This window comes from Chlamydotis macqueenii, chromosome 1 (genome assembly GCF_036417535.1).
Source record: "Chlamydotis macqueenii isolate bChlMac1 chromosome 1, bChlMac1.mat, whole genome shotgun sequence".
Taxonomy (NCBI): domain Eukaryota; kingdom Metazoa; phylum Chordata; class Aves; order Otidiformes; family Otididae; genus Chlamydotis; species Chlamydotis macqueenii.
Genome location: NC_141556.1, coordinates 106693009 through 106719176, shown reverse-complemented (window position 1 = coordinate 106719176; position 26168 = coordinate 106693009). Strand labels below are relative to the sequence as shown.

Here is a 26168-nt window from a genome sequence, read left to right as displayed (position 1 = left end):
CCAGCACTTTCAATTATAAAGTAAACTAATTTTCCCTGTGTTAATCATGGATTTCACATGGTGATTAGGGGGAATAACATGTTTGTAAAGACAAGAAGTTAGCATGTAAACCCACAAATTCCAAAGGAATAATATTTTTGCCTTTCAAATAATTTCCTTGATGTGTGAGGTTTTTCAGCGAAGACCTGTCCAGTCACTGAACAAAAACCTAAAGAAAAGTGGTTTCCAGACTACTGACATGATCTTTTAATGCCTTATTCTTGCCAGCAATCCTGTCAACCTCACTGGGACTATTGGTATCATTAAATCCACTCGCAGTAGTAGGAATTTGCAGTTTTAGGACTTAAACTACAGACTATTATAGTTGCCAGATGTTCATGGAGCAGCTATTGTATTTGACAGATGTAGCATTCTAGGGTCATAGGATAATCAGGTTGGAAGCAACCGCGGGAGTTCTCCAGTCCAAGCTCATGCTCAAGCAGGGTCAGCTGTGGAGTGAGACCAGGTTGCTCAGGGCTTGATCCAGTTCGGCCTTGAAAACTTCCAAGGACTGAGAATGCACAGTCTCTCTAGGCAACCTGCTCCACTGCTTGACTGTCCACTCAGTGAAGAAATTTCTCCTTCTATCCAGCCTCTGTCTCCCTTGTTTCAACTTACATTCGTTGTCTCTTGTCCTCCCACCATGCACCGCTGTGACGAGCCTGTAGGTACTGGGGGCTGCTCTTATGTCCCCTTCACAGCCACTTTTCCAAGCTGAGCAAGCACCATTCTCTCAGACTTTTAGTATAAGACCTCAGCGTACTGTATGTAATGCCTACCTCTCTAAATAACACATTTTGTAATTCTTCTCTGAAAAAGAATGCAAATGTTGATCTAGTGTTTATAACCCATTGGCTTCTTCATATTTAGAATTAAATATTACATAGTTGTTTCTATTTGTTAGTCTGATATTGAATAAGCTAAAAAATTCAAGTACCCTATTCTTAAAAGCTGCGGTAGTAATTATCTATTTCAAAAAGAGTAAAACTACAGAAATTTTAAATAAGGTATACTAATAAGGTGCTTTTGAGATCCTGAGATTCAAGGTGGTACTTAATTACTAAACCGTATTTTATTCTGCATATTAAATACTCATTAATTATTCTCCTGTCTATTATTACTTATGAATACCTTCTAGGTGCTCGGAACATATCTTGTTATTCAGCTGACACAAGCTTAATACTTTCGATTTAAGCTCAACGTATTTAATTTTTTATTATTTAAATAAAAATCTCCACATATTCAAGGACTGCTTGACACCCTTATAGCATAAAGAGGCTATTATAAAGGAAGCAAGAAAGTATAATTCTACACCAGAGAAATGAAACAATCCCAGTCTTCAGGCCAATAATTACATACAACAATCAAGCTCATATACAATCTTTAGCTTTCATATAAAACCTTGGCCACATGATTAATCTAGGAAATGGCAGTCACAATGAAATTTAGGTTGTTTTCACTTAATTTTGTGATAAATTAATCCCAGTTCAAGTGAAAAACATCAGAAGTTGAATTTGCCTGTAGAAACAAACTGGTAGGAAGGAGACAGGATCTGAATAAGAGCCAATGTGCTGGAAGAGAGAGCACAGCTCAGGAGCGCAGGCATTTCTGATGTGGATGGCCAGACAGAGACTAGATCGTGCAAGAGGAGAAACTCCAGAGCTAGCAACAGAGACAATACAGAGATAGCTGCATGATCTGACGGACCACTGCAGCTCTGCAGAATGGCTGAAACTCAGCTGTTTATAATCTGCATATTAAATGAGTTTGTCAGAAACTCATTATTTATAATCTGTGTCTGAAATGAGCGGGTACAGAAAATCTGGGTACTAGAGTTATATGCAGAAGAAATGTGAGAGTCTGAGTATGTTTAGCAAACTGGTCAAACTGACTGCTCACTCTTTAAAAAAAAAAAAAAAGACATTTGAACAATTCTATTTCCTAATTCCCTCCCTAAATCCAAACAAAAAAACTCAGCTAAAAAGCTGCCAACCTCTTCTGTTCATAAATATGTTTCACGGCTAAGCCTGCTAAACTCTGAAATCTATATGACTACTTTTTACCTTTAAGTATTCAAACAGGGACCATTGAATGACTTTCTGCAACATGACTACCAGAAATTTATGTTAGTATTTTGCAAAATATATTACTAAGGGAGATAGTTTAAGACAACATGCCATGTTTCATTTCACATCTAGTGACTTGTAAGCTATCTGCTCTTATCAAAGCAATCTGAAAAACCCAATATCCTTTAGATGCACATCTCTCTGCAGTCATTTGTGGAAAGTATCACTTTCTACAGAGAAATAAACAAAGGCCAAAATCTCTTGTTCTGAAAAAACATAAATGCTGCCATTCAGCTGTCTCTCAGTTTCAACCTGTGAAAAATAAGGGAAAATAATACTAGGTACACTACCAAAATAATTGGGGTATATTGCTTTTCATCCTCAGTGGTCTTTCTATTTTCAGCTGTCACTTTTTGAGGTTTAGATACATATATAAATAATTCATATTTTCATAGATTTTCTGCTGAAATTCACATTCACATAAGACCACACTAGGACACCAAAAAATTCTGTTTCGAATTCCTGCTGATGTGTCAGATAAGTACTTCCTAAGTTTAAAGGAACAAGTGACTACAGTAACTTCAAAGTTATCAAATGCAACTGATCAGTAAAGAAACAGATTTATTGTTTTCTATAATGGTACTGAGCACCTTTAGAAGTAGCGGAAACATAGAAATCTGGAACAATGTTTCAGATTCATGTGCATTGCCCATCTGTTATGAGTTTGAATAGTGAAGATTTCTCATGTGCTGGGCAGTAACTTAGAAACAGGCAAGCTACAGTCTGTGCCTTACATGAAAGTGCCACTCTTAGGGTACTGGTGGGCTGCAAGTTACACTTCTTACTATGCACTCACCCAGCTGCACTCTGAGCCAGTGGCCATGAGACAACTGCAGTCTGGAAACCTGGTAGCCACATCACCATAACACTTACTCTGACCATGCCGGGCAGAATATATTATCTAATTTTCAGCACAGGGCACATGCCTGGCAGGCTGGATTTAGTTTACGCCTCTTGACTTCGTACCCAGAGAAAAAGGGCAGGTGCCCATGAGTACTCAGGAGAGCTAACACACTCTAGTAGAAAGTGGTCTGATGAGGAAAAAAGGCAAGTAATTCTCCTTGGTGCTGATAATATAAATAAAGCCTTGAAAATGTAACTGCATTACAGCTGGTACACATACCAGGGAGAGACCCAGGTCAGGATATGTCTTTAGAACATGTACCTAAACACCTGCATCACAACACAAGCAGTGTGGCAGTTCAACATCATCAACTCCAGAACCAATTTTAGAGATCAACTTAAAGCGTCACAAATTCAAAATCAACAATTCTCCCTCCTGCAGCAAGAGGAAAAGTATCTGTTCTCAGCTCTGCGGTGGGAAGAACGGGCAATGAGGTTGTTGGTTTCATTACTGGCATGAAAATGTCATTAAGCTTCTCTACTCTCTTTGGCGGCTTAAACTCCACCTTCTGCTGATAAACAGCACAAGATCTGTGCACTAACCAAACCTCCTGCTTAGGTGCTGTTCTGTTTTCAAGAGCTATAAAATGGTATTTTGACTCCTTATGGATTCCTGGCCATTTTGAGATTTAATTTAGACTGCGAGCTGTTTTGCTCCTCAACTCTAATTGATGGGGCTGAGCTGTAAAATCTGGCTCTATCTCAGCTGTGTCTCAGTCATGGAACTGTATTATCTTCTTGTCTGCTTCACAGCAAGCTAAAGAATCTTCCATTTAAAAAGTCAAGATGAAAAGGGCTACACAAGTGTTTCTGTGTGTATATGCGTGTGTGAGAGGAACCTACTGTGGGAAAAGAACAGTGTGTACTCACATGAGATTTTTTTGATTTGCAACTGATTTTGCTGATACTAGCTACCAAATAAGGAAGTTCATAATCTCTCCTTCTGCAACAGTCAATGATGATTTCTATGAAAAAAAATTAAAAATGTGGAAAAGTAGCACTTCACAGGTTAATACATGTAGTACTCAGTTTAAAACCTTTATAAATCTTGTAGTCCTTGTCTTGAGGTTACAAAAGAAATCTGAAATACTGGGGTTAGAAGACAGACAGAGGGAGAGGGGGATTTAAAGTCTTCCACAAGTTCCTCTCCTACTCTCCCCTCCTCCTTCCTTGCTCTGTGTCCTTCTAAGCCATTCTATAAACCAAATACAATTTAGAGAGCACACTTAGGACAAGTCTAATTCCATCTATTTAAAACCTAGAGTAATGCAGTAAACTGTGGAGTCCTGTTTCCCAGGCTTCTTTTTTTTTCAGAGAAGAGTTGTCTAGCCCTGTGTTTAAAAAGAACTGAGGTAATTTTGGGCACTGCTGCAATCTAAGTAGTCGTGGCTACAAATATTTATACTAAAGCCTTTTAAAAGAGTGAAAAAAGATAGATGAATTTTAAATAAGCTGTGCAGAAGTACAAAAAGATTATGATAGCTGGATACTATCTGAAGAATTCTTAGAAGCTTCCTACAGCGTTTTTTGATTTACTGTAAAAGATAGTAGAGCCGAAAAGGAAACTGAGTGGGAATTTTTTTCCCAGCTGTTTCTGATAACACAGTTTTCTTCTTGGAAAAAAAGTACTTGAAATTCATAGCAACCTTTTCACAATAAATTAAAGCTATTTGCAAAAAGTGGTCAAGGCCCCGTGATCAATGGATACCAAACATTAAAAATGGAAGGAAAATAAAATTCTACAGTGCAGTAACTTTTGAGCATTAAAAGATGTTATTTTGGGCATGTAATACTTGGTAAGGAATATTGTCAACTGAAATAGATACTATTTCAAAAGAAATCTGGACTTCTTTTTATGGGGACACCACATCCCCCACATAGAGACAACCCAAGTCTACATATGGGACACTAGTACCTGAACTTACTTTTTAATAATGTTAACAGGAAGGTAATCATGACATATTAACAAATATGTGCAAAAGTAAAATAAAATTAAAAAAAAATCAGGCACACTTAGCCTGATTTTCATACAGTGAAGCAGTGGTTCACCTCTGCCAAAATATGATAACGCTATCAAAAATTGCTGGTAGTCTGAACCAAAAGCGTTGCTGCAGCTATGATGGTCTAGGGATATTAGCAAACATGTTTTGAGGTTTAGTCTTTAGTTAGGTTAGTTATACTCTTTAAGGAAAAAAGTCTGACAAGATCTGAGCACCCAAGAACTCTGAATGAAGAGGTACAGAAAAGGCCATCAGACCTTGCTGGTGGAAGACTGGACCACAGCAAAACATCTTCCTCTGTACCGTGACCCAAGTATCAATGTGCTACCTTAACTGTGTCAAAAGAGAGAGCAAACTTGACATTTAGCAGTTTAACCTGAAGTCGTCTTTTTTTTTTTTTTCTTGCACTGGAAGTCTCTGATACTGAGCCTGTAGTTTGTGTATAAAGAGTGTAAGATACTTTATTACTAGTTCTTGAGTGTTATTCAGCACCTAACAATAAAATATTTTAGTGTTCAAACAAAATATAATTCATAGTAACAAATCGTGCTTAAAACAGCTTATCAAAATAATGTTTGAATACACTGTTACTATAAGTCAGCATTTTTTTTTCCAAGAACCAATTCAGAGATGACTGATTTTAATAATACATGTAAACTAACAAAAATAAGAGAGTGCACTATAATCACTGTATAGTCCTTATGAAAATTATTTACAGGCTATAAGGAAGGCAAAAATAAAGTGTATTACCTTTTTATGGATGTTTAGCACACCTAAATACGGTCTAAGCTTATTTCAGAATTGAACATATAGCAGAAACAGTACTCAATGAACAACCAATGAAAATTATTATTACTTGCACTCTATTTAATTTTATACATAAAAACAAAACCCTACAAACTCAACAACTTGTAGTTAAATTCTACTTTGTCTGTTCCAAAGACAGAATTATTGAAATGTTATCTTTAGAAGAGCAGTCACAAAATAAAGTCTGCAACAGTGAAGCCTGATAGAAAAACAACTGACTTTTCCCTAGCCATGGGATTTAGGAAATTGTAGGCACTAGAAAACAGATTTTCTTTGCCACTTTTTAATTAAGTGCTAAAGTATGCTACACAAATCTACTTTAAATTCTCTGCAGTCGGTGATAAAAAAGGTAGCATTTTAAAGAACTTTACAGTAATAAAACCCTTTTAGCAGCAGAAAGTCTCTAGCTTCAACTTATTTTTGTAGTACTGTTTCTCCAAATTATTTGGACTCCTTCTGTTCTACTTGCTTAGAAACATCTGTCTCCAGTCCTTGTTTCAAAGTTCTAAATTGCAGGAAGGAATGTCAAAAGTTTTAAAGTGTTATTTTCCTGTAAGCACTTGCTGTCACTGTTGTGAGACTCTGTGTAAAAAAAAAAGACAACTCTATTTAAAAACCTTAAAACCATAGAGGCAGTTATTTATTAAAATATGTGACATGGATTTGAAGCAACTATAAATCTTTTTTTTTTTTTTTTAATTTCACTGAAATATTTACTGATTCCTTCTTTTACCTGTATTTTAGAAATGCTTCAGGAATCTTAGTGTTCATCACTTGCATCAGTAGAACAAGCACTTTCAGGGCACTAATCTCTTCTTCAGACAGTTTCCTCAGTTCCTTCTGATTAACTTATGAGATTTATACTCATTCACCAGAAATAGATGGCAGTCAAACTCCTCAGATCCTTGATGGAAATCTGAATGCTGTCATAGTTTACAGCAGTCATTAAGGGGGAAAGGGCTGTCTCTTTAAGCTATACAAATCATAAGAGACGGTTTCCCTCATTCATTCTCCCAAGAGTTTATTAATTAAAAAAAAAATCCTGAAGTTCATAGGACAATCACTATTCTTCCTTCTTCTTTCATGGGGACTGAAGACAGAATATGGCCTAAAATTAGTTATTTCAAAACGAGAAATACTGACTTAAAGAAACACCATGTACACAAGTTCAGATTTAAATCCAAATCCTAGTTTTAATATTCAAGTAGTTACTGTGAGGTGTTCACTGTAACACATAATAACCAATGTATACCTCAACAGTATTTTTGAAATCCCATAAAAATCTGAATTTTATCTTTGTTACTTCAATGTAGGCAGCTCAAATGCCTATAAAGCAACTACATTTGCAGCCAACTTATAATGTGTACCAGCAGCCTGACACAGTGGAAACATCTATATGGTATCTGGCAGATAAAAGTGCAAATCCTATTCCTTTTCATTCCAGGTGGTATCCTCAGCTCTATCCAGAAGCCTTATCAAATAAATGTCTTTAACGGTGTGCCTTGAAGCTACTTTGTACAAAGACAGGGTGGAAGGAGGAGGAAATTCTAGACCCAAAGTATGTGCCACTTTTCAGAATAAAATTCCTTGACAGTTGACTAGTACAGCAAAATCACAGCCAGAAGTCACTTATCAAAAGTTCTGCTCACTATCCATCTCGCAGACAAGCTCTATTAACCCTAAAATTAATGACATCAAAGCTAAAAAACCTTGATACCAAAGATCACCACTGTAAAATATATACTGGCCAGCGTAATTTCCATAGGAATTCTTATTCTTTCCTGCCAAACTGATAACACTGAATGAGTTTTAGTGCCTTTGAATGACAAAATTTACATTTCACAGTTCAGTCACTGCTGCTGCATGTTTAGATGCATATTAGGCAGGGCACTGTGGTTTTAAAGTAACAAGTATTATTATTATTTATGGTTTTAAAGTAACAAGTATTGCGAGCTCCTCCAGAGCCACTGCTTGAGGAAGAGTTAAGAAGAATTCAAAGTTTGAGGATTATTGTTCACGACCGACCTGCTAGTGACCAACCAACAGTCACCAACAGTCGCAGTGTTGGTATTATTCTTGTTAAGTCCTCAAGTCAACTGATCTACTTGATATGTTTCTCTTTTAACTCCTGCTGAGTAGCAACTACGCTGTCATTGCTATAATGGTTCTTGACCAACTACACAGTAGGACTTCCACTGGAGCCATAATTTCCACTTGTATCAGACAGTAAAGCCCGTTTCAGCATAAATTATAAACTTCTTATAAATTTAGATGTTAAAAAAGCCTAAGTAAGTCCTGCAAACAGGAGTGAAGCAAATGAAAGTAAGAGAAGATACGTAAAACCTTTGGTTGTTAGATTTACTTAAAAGTATTTTTATGATTAAATGTGAAATTTGCAGATTCTTGAAGAAGTCCTACTTCTATTTACATTAATGGTAAAACTAATTCTCTTTTAGATCTGAAGTTCTGAGGCATACATTTTTGGTAATTTTGTGTGTCTTAAGAACATGGGCCTCAATTATATATATAATAATGAAATATATGTTATAATTTCTACAGTGCTGCTTCAAGGTATAAAACTAAACAAATCACATAATAGAAATATCCATGAAAACATGAAAAGTATCTTGCATATATATTAAACACGTACACAACAAATACATCCAACTGACTTAGTGCTAGAGCAAGAGAAATCCACTGATTCCAGAGATGCACTTTTGGCCATTGCTTCCCTTTTCTGGAGCACATCAGCTACTTGGTAAAATATAATGTATTGGTAAAACATAATTTGGGCTGCTTCCTGGCAGTTTGTCTTGACTGAGGTATTTATTTAATAATTAATCATCTCCTGAATGAAATGCTTCCAAATGTATTTAGCAATGTCTTTGGATGCCTTACATATGGACTACACATTGCTGCAAAATGAAAACAGTTGACTGAGACACTCTAATTTTAGGAAAATGCAAACAACAGCAGGATTACATTTTCTTAACTGTTAAATTTTCCAAGGAGAAAATAAGATAATGACAAACAGTTTCAAGGATGGACATGCATTTAAGCTGCAATAGTCAAAGACTAAGCAAAGGGTTTGAAGGGTTGAAACTTCTATGTCAATACAGAACTCCAAATTTGGTTTAGGAATATGATTGAAATCTCAATAAAAATACAGCATCTGTACTTCACATAGGAAACGCTGACAATCCCCAAAGTTATGAGTCTGTATAAAGGAATACAGTGATTCCAATAATCAAAATCATGACGCTGGTGCCATGAGCAGGAAGAATATTAAAAAAGAATTGCTATTCCCTCCCTTCCTTGGTATTTTCTACTGCTAGCATCCTATTATATAGAGTTGAACTATCTGAATTGACAGTTCCTAGAGCAGGACACAGACAGGCCCCATTTGTCTTGCTCAGAGGCAGTGCTGCGCAGATTTCCCGAGACAGGAAGCACGGCAGGGGATGAACTATGCACTCCAACCTCTGCTAGATCAAGTAGGGCCAGAGCTGACCTGAAGGTAATAATACTGCCAGATCCAGGCAGCTCTCTGCTGAGGCACCAGGTTAGCGTTTCAGCAACACATCCCTGACACCTAGGTATCTCAATTAGCCCCTCTGATGCACACTCCACCTTTTAATACCCGTGATAACCCTGTAGAGTGCGGAACATACAGAGGTCAACCGCAGTGCTTGAGGCCTGAAAAATGACGCTGCCGACCCTAAGGCCGGAGCAACGGCCTGAAGAGCACTGCTTAAAGGCCCTTCTGCTGTGTGCTGGGTTTCATTCAGTGCAGCAGTTCCACTGTACAGACACTTGACAGATGATGATTTCCCCTCTCCTAACATGGACATGCATCTTCTGGGGTTACCATTAACAACTTTCATATTCTTTCTTTGGTATATATTCTGCTGTGAAAACACCACAGCCTATAGCTGAGATACTGAGGGGGCAAACAAAACCAAAACAAATCCCCACAAAAAAAAACCCAAACAACCAACCCTAAAGCCTAGACAAACCCAAAACCAAGCAAAAACCTCTCTTTGTCCTTTGCTGAATTTAACAAGTCTGTACAGTGGTAGCTGTAACTTCTGAGGCCATGATTTGCAACATAGCCCTCTATTTACAAATATGTAACCAAAATAACTCTATTTGACATAGTAGAACACATATTTATTAAATCCTACAATTACCAAAAGTGCAGATAAGACTTGTCATTTCCATTCCTTAACTACCCACATGGAAAAAAAAAAAAACAAACCACAAAACCAAACCTACTCAGAGTCGTGTGTTTATAAACAGTCATCTTTGCACTGAAACAAGATCAAATCTACCTCTCTAGAGGGAGCACAGTCAAAAAGTTGACTGTTTAGAAAAAAAAAAGGTGTTTTAAATATGAAGGAAAAGAAGGGAGAGGAGGGAAGAGGATGAGGAGAAAAAGAGGAGAAAGAAAGAAAAATGTGGAAAAAAAACCTGAATGGAAAATGTATGTTTTCTAGAGGAGTTCTTTTTTTCCCCATAAAGCTAGGTCTCCTGGATACTCTAGTAAATGGATTTTGATCATAATTTACTATATTACCAACCACAAATTGGCCTCACACATAGCAATTTCTCACATCAAGAAGGCATTAGTACAGACAAATGGCTCAGGAGATAATCCATTCACACTGGGAAACAAATTATCCCATCCGCAGAGCATAGTTGTTACAGTGTAAATTTCTGCTATGTCATACAAATACTTAAAAAAAAAAATAAGACCCTTGCTGAATCAAGACTTAGGTTATGATCATATTCCTTAAAAGTACATTTTATTATCAAAATTCAAAAGATCTCACTCTAGATCTCTAACATCTACATACTTAGGTAATACTATATCTAAGTAGCACTATTAACTTAAATGGGATGGCAAGAATGTGTTTGCTTGTTCTTTTGAATAGGACTACAAAAGATTAGGGCTACTGCTAGCTTATTTCCAGAAATGAAACTGCTCAAATAGTCACAAAGCAAATTTTCTTAATAATAACATTTTACAAGATTAACAGTTGATATGAGATGTGATCTTCAGAAAAAAAAAATAGCCATTTTAAAAATAGAGTCTTTTTTTTTTTTTTTTTTTTTAAATAAACTGTGCCTACTGCTCCTCTGTTAATCATTTATTCTAAAACACTGAGCATAAGAGCTGGTTATTTTGCAAACAGGAGATATCAGTTTTGATGTATAAATATCATGGTGACTAACAAAACAGAACATTTCAAAATTCTTGGGTTTATGAGAGCTTCAACAAAAGAACTCCTATTTTCCTAACAGCTACAGATGTTACGGACACCAAATGTTTCTGGTGGAAAAGGAGAGCAGGTTAAGGACAAGACCTTCCCTGTTACAGTAAATGTATCAAAATAGAGGCCTGTTACCAAATAAGATACTTTTAAGCCTGTACTTCCCCAGAACTCCATAATGACTAATTCCCGCTGAACAGAGGAAAGGACAGAAGGACCATCAGTGCTTAGAAAAAAGCATCAGGATGACATCATTGCCTGTCTGCCAGCCAGGAAAGGAAGAGAGGGATTATCTGAATAGTGAACATCTGGATTGTGTATATAGAGGCAATGAAGGATTTTTATACATATTAGTTCACTGAGTTCCACTGAATTTTTATCTTACAAAGAAACAGTAGTGCTGCGATACGCTTTTATAATGAAAAAGCAACAGGAATTCCAGTGGTCTGGGTGAGTATATTAAAAGATACACAAACAGATTTATCATTCACTGCTTCTCTATTACATTTAATTGAAAAAAAAAATGGCAGATACTTGAACTTATAACTCTTTCCTTATAAGTTAAAACAACCTAGTTTGGTGACACTGGTTTTCTGCTTTCAGTTAGGGTTTCAGACACAAAGACTGTAAGTGACATGATTCTGATCACACTGAAGTTCCAAACATATTCAGTTCCCCATCCCAGTATCATAAAGACTGCATGCAGGAAATCTTACATCTGAAGTCCTTCAATTTCTTAAGAATACAACTCAAACCAAAGTTATATTTTCATCTTTTTTTTTTTTTACAACACAGCATAGAGTTCCTCCATAAGTAGTATCTCTGCTAGTTGTGTATAGACTCAACGAGTCTGCCTACAGCGACTCTACAAAGTTGCTGTGCAAAAAACTCAACTTTGTTACTTTAGTCTAGAGTAGAGTACTATGTAAAGAAACATTCTTACCTTGAACTGTTAGAGTTGCTGATGCTTCAGCTTTTCCAACCATATTTTCTGCAACACAAGTATATGAGCCCATGTCTCCTGCCGTAACTTTCCGGATTTTCAAGGTATGATCATCACGGATTTCGTATCTTTAAAAATACATGGAAATAAACAATGAATAGGAATAATAGAACTTTGTACAATCTCTGTAAAGGGTAAAAATATTGTCAGTTTGCTCTTGAATATTTTTATTCCTACATTTCCCTTAGAAATAAAAATTTGTATAAATGCTTATAAATTTATAATGTAAAAAAAGTTTTAAAAGCAAAATATATCTAAATATTTGAAAATCTTATTCTGATTCCATTTGCAATGTGAGTCACTTTTACTGATGTTAGAAGAATTTAACCGACATAATACAATCATAAAGCTCTAATGCAGAGTGTTTTAACTGTAAGAACTCTTTTAAAAAGTAAATGAAATAATAGTATTCTCCCAATAATCTTTCCATCTGAATGAAGGATTTTTTAAAAAATAGTTGAGAAGAAAATATTATTCTCAAGCATATCAGAATTGCTTGAAAGCAATATAAATCACAATTTATTAAATATTTTTTTTTTAAAGAACAATGTAACCTTTTACCATTTCCTCTCTTTCATCACCATTTTTCTCTTCTTTGTATAATGCAGTCAATGTGTTTCTCTTCATGGCAAGTAGATTCTTCTCTTAGAAATGGCACAGTTTTTATTAAAGCTATAGACTAGATTAAGAAGGAAGCTGGATTTGGATGGATGAAGCCAACTGTTACGTGTTTCTTCTTTCAATCTCCTTCCGCAATAGGTTTTTAACTGATGCTTGCAAATTCAAAGTAAAGAAATAAATAATCTATCTATCACAGAATGTTTGGCTTTTTTTTTTTTCAATAAGGTTTTTTACTTTTGGGCCTGAATTAGAGCAATGACAGAAAAAAACCCAGCTAACTGGAAACTTAGTAACAAAAACATGTATAACCAAGGCAGCTTCCTACATTACCAGATGGAATTTTCTATCAATCGCAATTCCAATATATACTTCTTCATGTTGTAATCTAATTTACTATTTGTACTATTCTCCAAAACTTCTAGTAATTACAAAAGACTCAAGTGAAGAATTAATCTGTATCAGATATTAATTCAACTTAGTTATTTTTTGTTGTATTTGTCACGTGTTGTCACAACAAAAGCTTGAGAACAAGTAATTCTCGAGTTTCAGTAGAAATTATAACTTCAAATAGAGCTCAATAGTAATTAGAAATATCTTAATAGATCAAGCCAAGACTTCTTCATTCAAGAAAACGAAATGCCAGCTGTCACATGTTGAATGGCTACATCATATACCAAGCTAGATGTCACAAAAAAAAAAAAGTAACTCCATGTACTGCACCTTGCTTTTGGTAATTCACCATCATCTTTCCTCCATCTTACTGTAGGGACTGGGTCACCTCTTGCCTCACACTTAAACTCCGCACTATCATCCACAGTTACAGCCAAATTACTTGGTCTCTTCAGAAAAGATGGTCTCTCTGAAAAGAAAGGAAAAAGGGATTAGTCCAGCAGTTCTGTGTCCAAATTGCAACTTTCCCTGAACTGTGGCTGTTGGAGCAAGGGGAGTAGGGTGACAAATCTGACGGAGATATGTCTGCCACCACTCCTCTCAGTCCCAGCCCCAGGCAGAAGATCCATGACCCTGCAGATGGCCAGCACTGTGAACCTCAGCATAGGAGGCAGACACTCTCAACAGTGGCTCAGGATCCAAGCACAGACTTCATACTTCTTACATATCGTTGTCACACCTAATATAGCTAAAGCAAAACACAACCTACACTGAAAATCTCAATACACATCGATCCTCAGATAGAAGCAGGCCTTCTGCAAGCACCCAGACAAATGACCATGCATCTGCTGCACTGTTTCAGAAAGACAGAAGGCACAAACCAAACATTGTCTCATTGGAGGTTTTGACTCAATGGTGCATCTAAATTTGAAGGCTAAGTAAGGTCCAGCACAGTATCTCCGTGAGGTCGCTTGCAGGCGTCAGCAGCAGCTAGTGTTCAATGTAATAATTTCCAATGCTACATTAGAAAGATAACATTTTCTTTTGCTAGCACACGTAAAATAAAACAAGGCAAAAAAAAATCCACAATCCACAAAAATCTACAATTTTTGTTCATAAAAATTGCTGTTATCCCTGGCTTACATTGTAGGACATGGATGACCCAACTCCTGGCTCACCAGAGCAGATTAATTGCTGCATACTTTTTCTCAGGCTTTCTGAAACAAAACAGGATCTCAGTACAGGCTGTGCTACTCTAGCAACCTAGCTACTGGCTGGAAATTTCAGGAAAGGAATTGACACACTTTTCTACCTGTAACAGGGTTCAAAGCTTTAATGGTCCTGGGTTATTCATAGTTTCGTAGTTCCACATAAGGCTGGAGTGCAGTGAGGTTTTCACACGCACAAGAAAGAAAAGTATTTTTAACAATTTCTGGGATACACCATCTAGAAAGGCAGCATCAGATGACAACTCGATGTCCATAAAAGAACAGGGAAGGTTTAACAGCAGAGTGCTTGGCAGGTTCCTTTGCCTAAGGCAGATGACCCTTTTGCCTATAAACCTGGGAAAGCTCTGAGGGAGCTGAGAAGACAGTTGCACGTTTTGACTTGTACATATTAAAGATATAAATACCATCTCCTTGGAACTGGAAGAGTCTGAAGCCTTTGGCACAATCAGGAAGTCTGAATATCCAAAAGTAAGCCAAAAATTTATCATTTCCACCAGACGGAAGGACAAAGAGACAACCCCATATTCTTAGTGCCTTACATTTGTGTTTGACAAAGGTGGTTTCAAATATTACTTTCATGTTGCAGATAAAGTTAGAGAGATTCAGAGAGATATGATAAAACCTTAGGAATGGTTCAAAAAGGACTGAAGTGTAAATGTGAACTAAACAAAACTGTGTAAAAGAGCTTCCTTTATTCTCGAGGATGTCCAGACCACCATGGACTCGTGTTGGAGAAAACTTACCTTTGCTTGCAATGCTAGGCAGCTAATGCTAGATGAAATAGCAAGCTGGTCAGTTCTAGCCTGGGTTCATATAAGAGAGACATACAGACATGAATCTAGCTGTGAATTAAAAAAATATAAATGTACGCATTCCCCCCAACCACTGGCCCCTTTCTTGTAGATGAGTAAAAACGCAATCTGAGTACAAGATAAGAACATTCTGGATTAAACTTCAATGTAAGAATAGTTTGGGGAAGAATACTCAGTTTCTTCATGCAAGAGAAAAAGGAGTCATCTGGTAAGGCCAGGAGTGCTGCACAACAGCAAAACCCACAAGAGGCATGCTGTTCTCCAGAGCAGTTTCCTAATGGAAGAGTAATAGTCTGGGGACTTTTGTCTGCCCATTCATAACACTCTTATTCAAATGCATAACTAGACAAGGGAAATCACCACTGATTTAAGCATCTCTCTGTCACATGACTATTTTGTAAATACAAGGAAAGCTTAGCAAGGATCACTTTGAAACTTTCTAATATTACAGTTTCTGGCATGCAATCCTCCCTCTGATCTAAAGCAGAGACCTAGAAGCAAAAGTTCAACTTCTAAATAGCCAAACCCCATAAACAGAAGATTAATGTTGAAAGATTTTAATATATGAAGTCAGCATGCTTCTCATGCTTTTTCATGGACATCTAAGGCCTGAGTTGAAAGAATAAGGTGCATTAAAAATTTCTAGACACAGACTGATAAGACATTCAAAGCTTTACAGTCCTGTTTGAAAAGAAAACCTCACTAGTTTTCCCAGGCTGAAAATCAGAAATACATCCGAAGGGAAAATGAGATGAAGAAAAAGGTAAAGACAGACCTCTCTCTGCAATGCAACCCTCTTACAAGTGTTCAGCAAGAGCATTATTTTCCAGCTTGCATTATGTAAGAGTCTATATCATGATTCCCTAGTTAGGAGCAGACTAGTGATGAGCAATTAACTAGTACTGTTAACTAGGAGCCCAGTGTCAGGCCTTTACTCATGTAACTGCAACTTTCTTTCAATGCTAGATTTTGCTTGGAAGTTGGAAAAGTCTATTTGACAATAAACTTCCTCCCGAAGTGCTTCAAAGGTGTCTATAAATAAAAGAAGAAACTCCAAATCCACAATACATTTGATCATAGGAAGCCTTCCTTAGCTTCTAAAAAGTTACACACTAAAAGCAAGAGCCAGGAGCACTGCAGCCAGCACTGTGATGGAAACCAGTATATTATGAACCATGGTTTGCATATTCTCATCCTGTGATGATAAAACATCAATTCTTTCTGCAGAGCCAATTAAGCTATCTCAAGCCTCCCCTACTTCAAAGTAACATGGGACAAATTTTGAATGAAACTACCAAAGCTGCATTTACAGTGATCAGGAGGCAATTCTTGCAAGCTGAAAGTGTTCTGAGATTGCACTTGGGAGTTACAGCTTCTTTTCTGCAATAGCAACAAAAAATGCAATTCTGAGGTAAGTCCAGTTACCTTAAATGAAAACATATTTTTTGATGCGCAGAGGAACTATCGTTAGAATCACTTGAACAACTAAATCTGTTGTATCTTTACAACACTCAGTACACACAACTATAAATGAAAGGATAATTATTTAGAATAGAAATCTAGAATAATTCTGATTTTCTTCAACAAGAGGGAAAAATTACGCCTCTGCTTCTTAGTGATGTTAATTTTTGTTTTGCTGTTGTTTTACAACACTGATTCAGTGAGTGGATACTGGAATTATTTTCAGTTCAAGATCTAAGTAAGAAGGTATCTTCAGATAGCTAAAACAGTTCAAGGTGTATTGCACCTTAATTAACTGCCACCCATTTGTAGAACACAATTATGATAAAAACATTTTCAACATAAACACAGGAAAGGAAATAGATGAGAATGATCCTTAACAAGAGGTTTATTAGGAAAAACAAAAGCTGGACATTTTTATTAACACAGTCTTAAAGGAGAAGTTCTTACCTAAAACAGTGAGCTCCGCAACTTCACTTTCACGTTCTCCAACCATATTAGTTCCAACACAAACGTATTTGCCAGCATCATTCTTTCTTGTGTATGTGATCATAAGTTTTCCTCCTCTGATCTAGAACAAATCAATGATAATAAAAACACTTTAATATGAATGAATGATTTAATAATATTTATTGACTTGAAAAAAGTTTTGTTACAGATAATGAAAAATGCAAGCCATCAGTGATTTTTCCAAATCATTAAAAAAAAGGGAAAAAAAAAATTACTATCAACCTGGTTTTCTCCTCTTATGCAAAAAGCTTGCCTCTTAGTTTTACATCAGTATTTTAAAAGCTCTCATATTTGGAGCCCTATTACTCTTTCCTCCGTTCTGCATAATCTAATACCGGCTGTTCAACAGCCTGTTTCATGCTTGTTGGTCAGAAGAACTATAATTTCTTCCTATGAACTACTGCAGTTTGTTATAACCAGGTTGAGAGTAAAAATTAGCACTAGATAAAAATCTCATTTTCACACCAAGTGCTGCAATTACTTTTTCTTGATAAGAAATATGTGTATGTTATCCTACCATTGGTCATGGTCGTTATGAATGAATTTTGTGTTTGTTTTGGTTTTCAGTTCTAAAGAAAGCAAAGGAAACTTTTTATTCTTTAGTTCTTCACCTTTAAATTAGTAATTTTAACAGCTGATAAGCAGCTGAGTAGAAGCATTTACATCCTTACTCAGAGATGAATATCATTCTCCTTTTAATTCTGAATTCTGTTTTTGGAAGATAATGGAATTCCAATAACCGCAAATTAGAAACCATACTTCCCCTTTGTGATTCCAAATCTTAATATTTTATTTAAAAATATATGTTAAAAGCATATGAATATCTGATTTCCCTTTAAAAGTCTTTATTCTCCCATTTGATTGACAAAACAAGTTTCAAAGAACAAGACAGAACAAGTTTCAAAGTTCACCAAAATGCAGCAAAATTTGTGACTCAATACACACAATGTTTACTTTAATATACAAAACCATTAATTAATTACATTAATTACATTTTTAAGTGAACATACGCTGATGAGTCCCATCACTTACAAAAACCACTGCAGTTCAAGGCAGGGGTGGAAGTACACAATAAATAAAAGTCACATATGAAGCTACATGAAAGGGTCTAATGTGGTCAGTGATAAGGAGGAGAGTGTTCTCAATACGAGGTATTATGCTCAAGTTGCCTGCAGCTAGAAATCTATCCCTGAAAATTTGACATCGTGAGCAGCGTTGGGCTCTTAATACCATTGTAAGATGTATGCACACAAAGATGACAGTCAGTTATTGAGATAAATGAACACGCACATCTAACGTAGATAGTGTTGCATACAAATTTCATTCTGTTGCCTTTGGCACTGGTTGTTTGAGAACAGAAAAGATACATCCTTTATTATCTAGAAACCTCATAATGCTGAAATTTCAAAGAGGATTTGTGGCATGAAGAATGAAAAAAATAAAGGTGACCTGCAAATACAGATTTTTCAAGAATCTATCTCCATTTTTAGGTTGTTGATCACCTGAAGCGGTAAGTATGAGAAGAGAATGTAAAATGTAACTAGATATCTATCTATATTCATTACTGTTTTACATGTCCCTAAATTACAGCTAGCTATTTCCAATTATCTATGGAAAGGATTTTTAAAAACAATATTAGAAAGATTTACACGTGCATTTTACTGTATTTGAATATCCAGATACATATGCAGAAATATATACTTTTCATGTACATCAATATTGAATGCACTGGATTTAACAAAGAAATGTATTTATGTATCACAAGAATGTACCAATTCAGGTGATTATTTCAAACCCATGTAACCTGAAAGCAGTAATTTTCACATATATCTTAAAGGCTTAAGTTCTACTGAAGTTCAGTAGCGTTTGTGCTTCTCTGTGACTTCAGCACTTAAAAAAAAATCCCATTCAAACACATTAGAATATGACAAGTGTCTATTTTGCACAAATTGTAACCTCCAGCAAGAACTATCCTAGGAATTTTTTCTAGGAGCCACCACAAGACCCTCTTCAAAGCATAGATGGAGAGAAGCACTAAGGCAGAAACACTTGAACAACTGAAAAATCATTGAAAGCTGCTTTTCTTCCAAGTTATTTGAGATTTACATAAGGAAGGAGAGGCAGAAGAAACATTCTCTCATGGACATTGAGGCAGACCTCCAAAGACGTGACATGCCTACTGAAAGAAGCGGTGCTTCCAAGATGGAATTTTGAATGCATTTGGTTTATTTTTCCTAGGAGTTCTCCTTTATTGATAGTTTTTGTCGATTTGTTTGGTTGATTTTTTTTTCCTTAAAACAGAAGAAGGGTTTGGAACTTTACTTACAATGGCAGCTATGCCACATTAAATTGTGATGAATTATACAGTTACAATACAATGTACCACAAGTGCATGTGGAATTACGTATGTCTGTAACTAGAGCATTCACAGATGGCTAGAAGAAAGCATACTTCCGCTGTTGGGTCACTACCCAAGTTTTCCATTAAATTTTAACAACAGGGTACCCACTATCTCAGCAAGATTGGTCAAGCCCTTCTGTTTATTAAGAAGACATTGCAAATCAAATCAGTAGCTACGACAAATTTATGTTATTTATGTGCTATGTTTGCCACTTTTTCTCTCAATAGGTAATCTTACTAATACCTATGGACTGTAAAGCAATGGCTTTAAGTAACAAAGTATACAACAAAATACATGCATGTGAATTTTTGTAGGAAAACAGAAACAATCACTACTACATTTCTTTGTCTTACTAAGTTCATATCCAGTAAGTCCAGTACTGTAAGTTCATATCCAGTATTTAGGGTAGTAAAGAATAGTAGTGAATGCTTTGGCTCTTCTAATATTTGTGCCCCTGTACCAGAAAATACCAGCTGGACTTTACAGTAGCAAATGATGTAATGGTTTGAAAAAGTGACACTACTACTTTGATAGATACTGCATATCATGGGAAAAGAATTGCTTTGCTAACTGCCAAAGCTTTAAGTCCAGTTTTGAAAAGATGGAAGTAAGTATCATGTTTCATTTATACAGAAATGATGCCAAGGCACTTTTTGACTTTTCACGCCTCTTCAGGATTTTGTTCTGTTCTGTGCCTATGAGCAAATTTATCAGGGCTGTGCAAGTAAAGAAGACAATAATAGCACTGAATACTGATGAGAGAAAAAGATTGTGATCAGCAGTTCACAGATGATCTTCAGTTGCCTGTAACACATATAGATTGTTGTATGTATGTTAAAAGAATATATGATAGCATGGTGACTTACAAAGATTTATTGAAAGCTATTTTTCTATGACCTGCCTACCTGACCATATTTTGCTTCTCATGAGTAAATTGTTCATTCAAGCAAGTCCACTTCATTTATTTCTTTAAACAATGGTTGGAGATGTTCATAGAGAAAACTCTAGGCATCCACAGAGTTAACTAGGTCCAGAACTGTAAATTATGGCCATCCAGCAGCAAAAAAAAATCATATACAAATAATGAAACAACTCGGTCAGCCAATAAATCAAACCCATAAAAAATTACCCAAGGGTTCTACAACACACCACCAAGTATTCAGTATAGCTGTACACATATATATATTTGTCATAGTTCAGCCCAGATTGGCACCAGACTACGCAGTCTCTCTCTCACTCCCCCCACCCTCCAAGAGAATAGGGGGAGATGATATAAGAAAAACGGCTCGAGGTCTGACATAAGGATGGGGAGAAATCCTTAAAGTTACCGTTACGGACAAAACAGACTCAACTTGGGGAAAAATACTCATTTATTTCTAAAACTAGGAGGAGAATGAGAATGACCCCTCCCTCTTCCTGGGTTTAACATTATCTGTTCTACACCGCCCCTCTCCCCCCCCGCCCCCTCGCCATCCCGAGCAGCATAGAGGGGAAGAGGGAATGGGGGTCGCGGTCAGTTCATCACGCGTTGTTTTACGCCGCTGCATCATTGGGGGAAGAACTCCTCACATTCCTCCCCTGCTTCATTGTGGGGTCCCTCCCACAGGCCACAGTCCTTCGTGAAACTGCTCCGGTGTGGATCATCTCTTCCACGGGGTGCAGTCCCTCTAGAACAGCTGCCCCAGAGGGCCCTCCATGGGCCACAGCCGCCTTCAGGACTCCTCCTGCTCTGGCGTGGGGTCCTCCATGGGCTGCAGGTGAATCTCTGCCCCTCCATGGGCTGCAGGGGGACAACCGGCTCCACCATGGTCATCACCACGGGCTGCAGGGGAATCTTGGCCAGGAGCTGCATTACTCCTCCCCCTCCTTCTTCACTGACCTTGGCATCTGCAGCCGTTCCTCACAACAGGCTGGCAGACGCCTCTCAGGATCCTTTTTACATCTTATTCACTTCTCATCTCCTCTCCACTTCTTGCGGCCAGGCTGGGCCCACTTGGGCCCAGTTGGCTGCCCAGTGGGAGGCCAGAGGGTGAGGCCTGCAAGGCCCACAAGGCTCGTGCCTCCCCCTCTGTGCCCCTACTCAGCTGCTTCACATCTTCTCCCTTTTTTTTCCTGTTTTCCCCTTCTTAAATACGTTATCGCAGATGTGTTATCACGGGACATTCTGCTACCAATTGGCTCAGCCTTGGCCAGCAGTGGGTCTGCCATAGGCCTGGCCAAGTCCACTAAACAAAGGAGAGCAACTTCTAGCAGTTTCCTACAGAAGCTACCACCTTAGGCCCCCCTCACCAAACAAAACCAGAACAATACTTATTTTAAGACCATATTTTATACACCTATGTGTGTTGTGTGTTGGTAAATTTCTGTATGTATAAACCCATACCCATCTGTCTATGTTAAGAAATATTTTTATACATGTGGGTGATTCATTTACTTTTCATAGAAATGTGCTATGAAATATGAGAAAGAATGAAGTCATGAGAGAAATGCTTGGGAAGTCCAAATATCAAGGTGACCGGCATCTTATTATTAACTTTCTTTTAGCTCCTAGTTTCATTCTATTTAATAAATGAAATCAGCTTTGTTACAAAACAATTCTAAAGCAAACTTAAATCCATAAGAAAACAAAATTTAGACTGCAGAGTGAAACATTGACCTCTGTTTGTACAGCCAGGGTTTATGCATATGTAATATCATAAATTTCACGTATTTCATCTTCTACAGTACAACATACATAATAGCACATTTTATTTAAACAAAATGTGACAAGTATATGATATTAACCTGTCAGTCATGGTCTTTGCTTTTAAAGCATACCATCTAATTATAAATTACAATAAAACAGTTAAAGAACAAGGCAGTTGTAATTAATAATGTCACAATGGTAGATACAAGTAACATGGAGCTTTTATTTCTTAGTTAGGAAACACAGAGTTTGCTCATTTCCCTCTATGCGGTCTAGCATCCCAAAGCAGATTAGTATATTCATACCACGACTCATCACTGCAGCATAGACTGTAAAGCATGGAATGTCAGCAATAGAAGACAACTTTTCAGTTTTAAAAAGTTGAGTAAAAAGACCATAAATGAATACCTGCCTTAATTTTTTATTTTTAAATGTGTATCTTGTTCCAAACCTTGTGAAACCCATGTATTCTTCCCTATCTATTATAGCATGCTTAAATATCAGCCACTAGACATCAAAACGTGTTTGGAACAGGTCTTCAACAATGATTAAAGTTTGTTCTTGTTCAACTTCAAAGTTTGGACAGAGAAGTTTGTCCCACTTTCAGTTCCATTCTCTGGGACTCCAGGAAGGTATGTGCTGCCTCGTCCAGATCAAACACACACACAAAAAATCTATTTGACAGAAGTTTAAAACATACTTTCAAGTGGTCTTCCTGTGCCATAAATCTGTCATGACAAAGCGCAAGTCAATTGTTTCCCCTCACCCTACAGACCAACAAAACAGTTTTGCAATGATGACAGGCCTGAAGGTACAGTCTAAAAGGATGGTGCAAAACGCATACGAAGATATCTTTACTTAAAAAGAAAGAGCATTTAAGGTAGACAAAACGACAATAGATTCAAGCTGCTGCTTCTGGCACCCCTGCCAATAGGGCCAGGATACATCAGAGTCGGAATCGGATTCAAGTCTGCTCATGAGACTGCCTTCCCTTCTTTTATGGCCTCATTACTAATAGCCGTATCTACAAGAAGATGGATATCTACAAAGGTTTAAGGGTTATCTGTGTCCTGAATTGTTTGGTGACTTCAGAGGCAGCTGAGGGTTATTCAGCCCTTGGAATTATCACAAGACACCAAATATCAGAATTACCATGTGTTTGATACTTCACCCAACAATATAACGGAAACAACCAAGATATATGTGGAATGTCATAAATCAACTTCAGAAAAGAAAAATCCATACTTCAGTATATATAGTTTTCAGACATTCAATATTTTAACAATCCCAAACTTTCTTTCTATAAACATTTGGCTTTTGTTAATCACAATGGAAGATTCAGTTCAAAATAGGTCTTACTGGCTCACGTTAATCAGAACAAATTTCTGAACAGATAGCTATGTTTATCTGAAAATATATGAACCAATAAAATACTTTTCTGAAATGTTTTTACAGCTACAGAACAAAAGATTTACTATGCAATACTTCCTTTCTTAGTATAAACCAAGATCAAAATCCTCCTACAACAAAAGCATGTTATGAGTACCTTTACGGCCTTAAATCTGCTCTACCGAGATCTCAAAAAAAAAAAAAAAAAGTAGCAAACACTTGCCTCAGAATCTGTTTTTCACAATGCTATTTACTGAGCACAGAAAACACACTAAACTTAACTAATGGGCAACACATAAGCAAATCCTATGGGTCAGTAAAAAATATACGGAACTAAGCAACCTTTCTGCAACACACAAGAAAGCCCAACTGAGCCAAACATAAGAATGACGTGTTTGTAACGACAACCACGATATTTCTGTAAAGCACTAAATTCAACCTCAGGCACGAATCTCCTCTGGATGCACTGGTGCAGATGTAGCTTTCACTGCAATCAGTGACTGAAATCAGAAATAAAAGTGAACTTGAACTGAACTCAGTTTTCTGGTATGTCTTCATTTCTCTCCCCTTAAGCAAGTCAGATGATTTGAAGTATCTGTTACACATGAATTTTCTTTTAAGCATCACCACCACTGTGTTATTTACACACCTCCAAGGACAAAATCCCAGACCAACCAGTGTTAATTTGCCACACAAAATCTCTCACTTTTTAATTACATTACCTAAAGTATCACAAACTTAATATGGAAAAATAATCCTTACAAACCACAAATTTTAAAACATATTAAAAATTCCTACCCAGTAACCATAAAAGAAACAACATAGCCAAACCTACAGAGGAATTTAGCAAAGCCAAGGGCAGTTTCAGTCCAGAGACCACAAGGGCCCATTTACACAAGCAGACCAGACTCTGCAGTGACTCTGCACGCTACAGAGTGTGCCTAAACCCTGCAGACAGCACTGGAGGGGGTAGAGGGGGGAGGAGTATCACCACCACGCCATTTCAGAGGTACAGACTCTGCTGCTGATTTTGAGGGAATTTCAGTTCCTAACTATCATCGTAGACATTGACCAACATTACTTTTCTAAGCCTGGAGTTAATGTTGGCAGGACAACAACATGGATTTAAGACAAGTCAATATCATGGGGTGTATTTTGTTGACAGGAAATTCCCACTTTCCCCTAAGGAAACAGGAGCTGTGCAGAGCACAAGTCTCCAGCAGCAGAGTTCTAACTTTCAGCTTTAAAGCTTAGAAGCATGGGTAGATAAAAACTCACTAAGACTTGTAATCTGATGAAAGACATTTCTCAAAGAGCAGATCTCTCTCAGCCACCATGCCAAAATACAGGATTTCTCAAGGTCCTGATATAGGGTCTTCTAAAGGGAACTGTTCCGACAGGACTCAAGTTACCAATAGCTTTGAAGTAGACATTCATAGGTCTGCTTCTGTGATGAGTTCCCACAAGAAATTGAAAGGCTTTAACACACAAAATCAAGGTTCTCCTAAATGTAAAAGTATAATTGTGAAACAACAACAACAACAAAACAATCATCGCTTGAGAAGAGAGACCAGAAATAAAAATAAAAAATTATTAAAAATCTTGGGATGCGTCTATGCAGAGGGTCATTATTTTCAGCTTTGGTTTCACTCATTCAGTAACCTTCTGAGACTCAGCAGGTTTAGCTCAGATGCCCACTTGCCTGGAGGAATAGGCACATCCCCTCTGAGGCTGGCTGTCCACTGCTGGCTCCTCACTGAAGGGGATGCGAATTACAGGCTCCCGGATCCTTTCTGTGACCGTTGAACTTCCCGCGCTTGATTGCCTGTGAAAGCTTTCCTCCCTGGAGCTGCCACAGCAGCTTCCCAAGGGAAGAAGAAATTTCTGTCTTCCTCTGAGTGTAAACCTGAGCCCGTTATGGCAGACAATAGAAACTGAGAACCAAACTAAGAAAATTTGTCACAGGTGGCAAGAATGCAGTGGATTCTTTCATACATTTCCAAGTAGGTATTTTGACAGCTTTAAATTTTGAGACAGATTTGACTTCTCATTTACAACATTTGCTTTCAAAACTTTACAATCAAGTTTACTTCCAAAGAAGTGTTTGCCCTACCAACTAAACGCTACAAACACACAAATATTTTGCAAAATGTAACCTTGAAAAAATATAAAAAGTTTTTTAACATAACTAAAAAACTACTCATTCTCTGACTTTTGACAGAGATTACATGTCATGGAAATGAGATCATGCTTCAAAAAAAGCATATAAACCTGGGTTAAGTTCCTATTGCATTTATCTCTGACTGAGCCTAAGCTTAGTAGAACTGTAACTTTTATACTAAGACTGTGCTGGACATACAAAGTTGTGAGAACATTATTAACCTGTCACATCATTTGTGTAACACTGTCAAAAAAAGGAACACATGCACCATATTGCTCGCTTTGCATGAACAGTTAAGCACAAAAGTCATATATTAATCTGACGTATTTCACTCTTCCATCAGTGATCACTGTAGCT

General features: G+C 37.0%; 1 protein-coding gene across 2 annotated transcripts in view; it reads right to left on the bottom strand.

Moving 5' to 3' along the window:
* Positions 1-26168, bottom strand: part of ROBO1 (roundabout guidance receptor 1) — a 538100-nt gene that overhangs the window by 68084 nt on the left and 443848 nt on the right. For both annotated transcript variants that reach the window (XM_086763761.1, XM_086763770.1), the window contains 3 exons: positions 17115-17235; positions 13493-13631; positions 12092-12219 (listed from right to left, as the gene is read on the bottom strand). In XM_086763761.1, the coding sequence (XP_086619887.1) occupies positions 12092-12219; positions 13493-13631; positions 17115-17235 (388 nt within the window). The remainder of the gene's footprint in view (positions 1-12091; positions 12220-13492; positions 13632-17114; positions 17236-26168) is intronic.